This window comes from Cicer arietinum, chromosome 6 (genome assembly GCF_000331145.2).
Source record: "Cicer arietinum cultivar CDC Frontier isolate Library 1 chromosome 6, Cicar.CDCFrontier_v2.0, whole genome shotgun sequence".
In the NCBI taxonomy this organism is placed as follows: domain Eukaryota; kingdom Viridiplantae; phylum Streptophyta; class Magnoliopsida; order Fabales; family Fabaceae; genus Cicer; species Cicer arietinum.
In genome coordinates, this window is record NC_021165.2 from 61378081 (window position 1) to 61382637 (window position 4557).

Genomic DNA, 4557 nt, shown 5'->3' on the forward strand with positions numbered 1-4557 from the left:
AGACTGCACAAGCAATTATACTTATTTTCAATAATTTAATTTAAATAGTATATAAGTTTAAGTTGCTATTAATTTTATCTTGTTATAATAATTAAATTTTTTTATCCTTTATAATTTATTTATTTCAATTTAAAATAAAAAATTTAAAATTCAAAATAATTTTAATAAATAATAATTTAAAATAACTTATTTATTCACTATTTTCTAAATATTTTAAATATTAATTAATAAAATTTATTTTCAATTTAAAATGTCTTTTTATATATTTTATATTTTAAATTAATTGAATTAAATACTTCAATTAATTTAACAATTATCCACTATAAATTATTAGATAAATATCCGTTATAAACTAAAGGTTGGTCCCTTAACTTAATTTTAGTTAGCGTTTTAGTCATTTATTTATTTTTTCCGAGTTGGTCTTTTATTTTAATTTTAAGTGACAATTTGATATTTTATGTTTTAAAATATCAATAAGGTTATCCATTTTTTTACAAAAATTCAAAAATATCCTCAAAATTTTCAACCAAATCCCATAAAATTAATAATCATCTTCAATATAATGCAAATTTTATCAAATCCATAACTCAAATATTCAAATAAACTCATATTTTCATCTCCAACAACATCAAATAAAGAATAAAAATATGAGTTTATTTCAAGATTTAAGTTATGAATTTGATTAAATTTGTATTTTATTGAAGATGATAATTAATTTTATGGGTTTTGTTTGAAAATTTGATGATTTTTTTTTTTAATTTTTGTAAAAAAAAAAAAAAAAAAGACAACATTGTTGACATTTTAAATTATAAAATATCAAAATGTTACTTAAAATTAAAATAAAAGACCAACTCAAAAAAAAAAATTAAAACGTTACCTAACATTAAATTAAATTAATTTATGTAACATCTTTATAAAAGATTTAAAACATATGATACTTCAAACACGGTGCAACCAACTTGAAACAAGTTTCATTCTAATTAAGCCACCCTATAAATACATACCCTTTGTTCCCACAAATTGCTTTAAAAGTTTATTGCATTCCATTGCACTTTGTACCATCATTGAAATGGGTGACATTGAGAAACAACCACAAAATTCAAATATAGCATTACCAATAGATCATCATCATAATCTTCCACAAACCAAAAACCAATCCAATTTCAACTCTCAAATCAACAAAAAATCTTCACTATCCATCATCCTAACACAAATCCATGCAGGCTATTTTAGAATCACTCTATCTCTCTCAAGTCAAGCTTTATTATGGAAGATCCTACTTGAACCAATCAAAGATGCACATTTTTTAAGACGTGTATTTACAATGATACCCTCAACAGCTTTCACTCTCTTATGGTCACTATCCTTATTCACACTCCTCACACTTTCTTTTCTCTATCTCCTAAAATGTTTATTTCACTTTGATAAAGTCAAAGATGAATTCTTTAACAAAATTGGTGTAAACTACATGTTTGCTCCATGGATTTCATGGCTAATTTTGCTTGAATCTTCACCAATTGTTCCACCTTCAACAATTCATTACAAAATACTTTGGTTGTTTTTTGTTGTTCCTATAGTTATGCTTGATGTTAAAATTTATGGTCAATGGTTTACAAAGGGTAAAAGGTTTTTGTCAATGGTTGCGAACCCGACAAGTCAAATGCCTGTCATTGGTAATTTGGTCGCCGCAGAAGCGGCGGCCAAAATGGGTTGGAAGGAAAGTGCAATATGTTTGTTTTCACTTGGTATTGCACATTATTTGGTGCTTTTTGTGACACTTTATCAAAGATTGCCAGGGAATAATAATTTCCCTTCAATGCTTCGTCCTGTTTTCTTTTTGTTCTTTGCAACTCCTAGTATAGCTAGCTTGGCTTGGCATTCTATTTGTGGATACTATGATAGTGGTTCTAAGATGCTCTTCTTTCTCTCACTCTTCCTTTTCTTGTCCCTGGTAATTATTTTCTTTTTATGTTGTTAAAGTAAATAGTTTTGTTTTCCTATTTGTTTTCACTTTAATTGAACAAAAATAAGAGGAAAAAAAAAATCTAAAATCATCGTCATTAAATGAGTTTGTGACTGTTTTAGAGTCTAATTGGTAAAAATTGTCATATCATTCGTCGGTGAATTTGTAATAAGGATTTTAAATAGCTGTCATTGTCATGTTTGTAAGTTATTTGCAATTTAAACCCGTCAAATGCGAGTAATGTAGTTTAAATTTTAAATAGTTGTCATTATCATGTTTTTAGTTAATAGCAGAGAATCGCAGTCAAATATGATTGATGCAACCTTATTTACAATTATGTTGCAGTTTAAATAACATCAATAACTTATATTGTAACTCATATTGTAGTGACATACCTTTATTCAAAACACCATAATTAATTTGAAATTTTCAATGTCTATATATGATTGACTAAATAGCCAATATTTATGGTGAAACGAGAAACAAAAAATGTTATATATATCATTTTTATGCTTGCAAAGTTGCAATTCCTAAGGAAGGCTACCTTATGCACCTAATGTTGTTTCTTAGTAGTCGGTGGATCTAAGTTTATCAAGAAAAAATGATGGTTTGAGTTAAAAAGCAAAAATTTGAACTAATGTTGTCAAATTCTTTATGTTCCTTTCTTTTGACAAGCTTGGTCTGTTTGTTCATCATTTGGAAGTATCTAAAGTTGAAATCTGGTCCCTTTATTTATAAATGACTATGACCTTTGTAGAAATATAAATGGATAATTAATTTGGATATTTTCATGTGATTTTGTTTCTTTTCTATGAAAATGATACAAGAATTTTTATGATATGTCCTCCTATTGTGTTGATGCCAACCCAATACTACGGTTGTCAATTTTTAGTTCAATGTACTTGGACTTAGCTAGAAATCTATGATAGATCAATAATAAATTGTTACATCTAAACTTTAAATTTAAGATGTATTTAATATTTAGCATCTATCTATTGGTACGATATCAACATATTGAATTACATTTTATTATTTTTCTATTATCAAATTTATTATTGGTGTCAAGTTGTGATTGTCAAGTCTATGTATTTGTCTATGTTTGTATTTTATAGATTTTGAAAAGAAAAAAAAATGGTTTTAGTAATTAACTTAATTTGTTTTGTTTTGTATTTTTGAACAATAATCAGGTTTCAAGACCTTTGCTATTTAAGAAATCAATGAAGAAATTCAGTGTGGCATGGTGGGCTTATTCATTTCCTCTAACAGCTTTGGCAATAGCTTCAGCACAATATGCACATGAAGTTAAGGGAGTAATGGCTCATGCAATTATGTTAGTATTATCATTAATCTCTGTTTTGGTGTGTCTCATCTTAATGATTGTCTCTGCTCTCAACATTAGAATGCCTTTAATTACTCGCAACCTTGATTCAAAACACAAAAGTAACACTCCAACAACTTGATCAACATTATTAATTAGTTATTAATTGGAAAGCTCAACTTCTGGAATTGTAGATCATGTGTAAAAATATCAATATCTAACTGCATCAAGAGATTTTAGGCTAATATTTATCAACATTGTTATTGTAATTAAACTAATTTTTATTTCTTGTAATTGAACTACAATACTCCTCCATAAATTAGTATATTCGTCTTCCTGCTCTTGGTTAGAACGTTAGATTCATAATTATAGTCTTCATTAATCGGTAATATCGGAGATGAATAAACATCTATAAGTTCAACTGAAAATTCATCTGAACTACATTCTTTGCAAAATAAGTTATGAAATGTTGTTTATGTCAATTCTCAATATTTTAATCCCTAAATAATTTTTTTATTCAGTTTTAGTGTCTATTTAAAATACAAATTGTAAAAAATTAATACATTTAGTTTTTATAAAATCAAAATAATAACCTCAAACTCTAAAACTTACTAATAATAATAACCTCAAACCTTAAACCTTAAATTCTATAACTCAGGACAAAATAATATTTTTTATTTAAATTATAACATAGGACAACCGCATACTTAACAACAAAATAATAATTTTATTAAACAAGGCATAACTTAAAAAACATGTTAATTGTGAGGTATACTAACGTGACAAAACATAAAGAAACAAAATTATTATTTTTATTCAACAAAAAACATAATAATTTGAAATCAACAGAAATCAATGATAACATAAAGAATCAGTAAAAACATGTCAACATGAGCAATACCTAAAGAACCAACAAAAAAATTAATAAAAATAATAAAAACCAACAAAAACAACTAAAAATGAATACATGAAGAACAACAAAAACATGAAGAATTAAAATGTAAAAGTAACTAGCAAGATGCAAAAACACTGTAAAGGACGAGAAAAAAAATAAAAATCTGAAATGTGCAGCAAAAAATTCTAAAATGGTGAAAAACAAGACCAGAAATGTTGAAAGAGTTTCAAGAGTTTTGGTGATATTGTTGAATAGGAGTTGTATATACATTTTCAACTAAAAAGTCTCACAAAATTCATTCTAATAAATAATCCATCAAAATTCATATATTTTTTAATACCAAGAGAAAAATTTTAAGTTGTGAAAAATCTCAATTGAATA

General features: G+C 25.9%; 1 protein-coding gene across 1 annotated transcript; it reads left to right on the forward strand.

Moving 5' to 3' along the window:
* Positions 1–967: 967 nt before the first annotated feature.
* On the forward strand, positions 968–3575 carry LOC101496889 (S-type anion channel SLAH1-like). Its single transcript, XM_004506213.4, has 2 exons — positions 968–1951; positions 3151–3575. Exons 1-2 carry the CDS (start codon positions 1070–1072, stop codon positions 3421–3423), a joined length of 1155 nt encoding a protein of 384 aa, XP_004506270.1. The 5' UTR covers positions 968–1069; the 3' UTR covers positions 3424–3575.
* Positions 3576–4557: the final 982 nt, after the last annotated feature.

Excerpts from the sequence above, each read along its gene's own strand:
- LOC101496889 (XM_004506213.4), top strand. The coding sequence starts at position 1,070 with ATGGGTGACATTGAGAAACAACCACAAAATTCAAATATAGCATTACCA. Across the intron at positions 1,952-3,150 it reads TCTTCCTTTTCTTGTCCCTG|GTTTCAAGACCTTTGCTATT; the intron begins GTAATTATTTTC and ends AACAATAATCAG.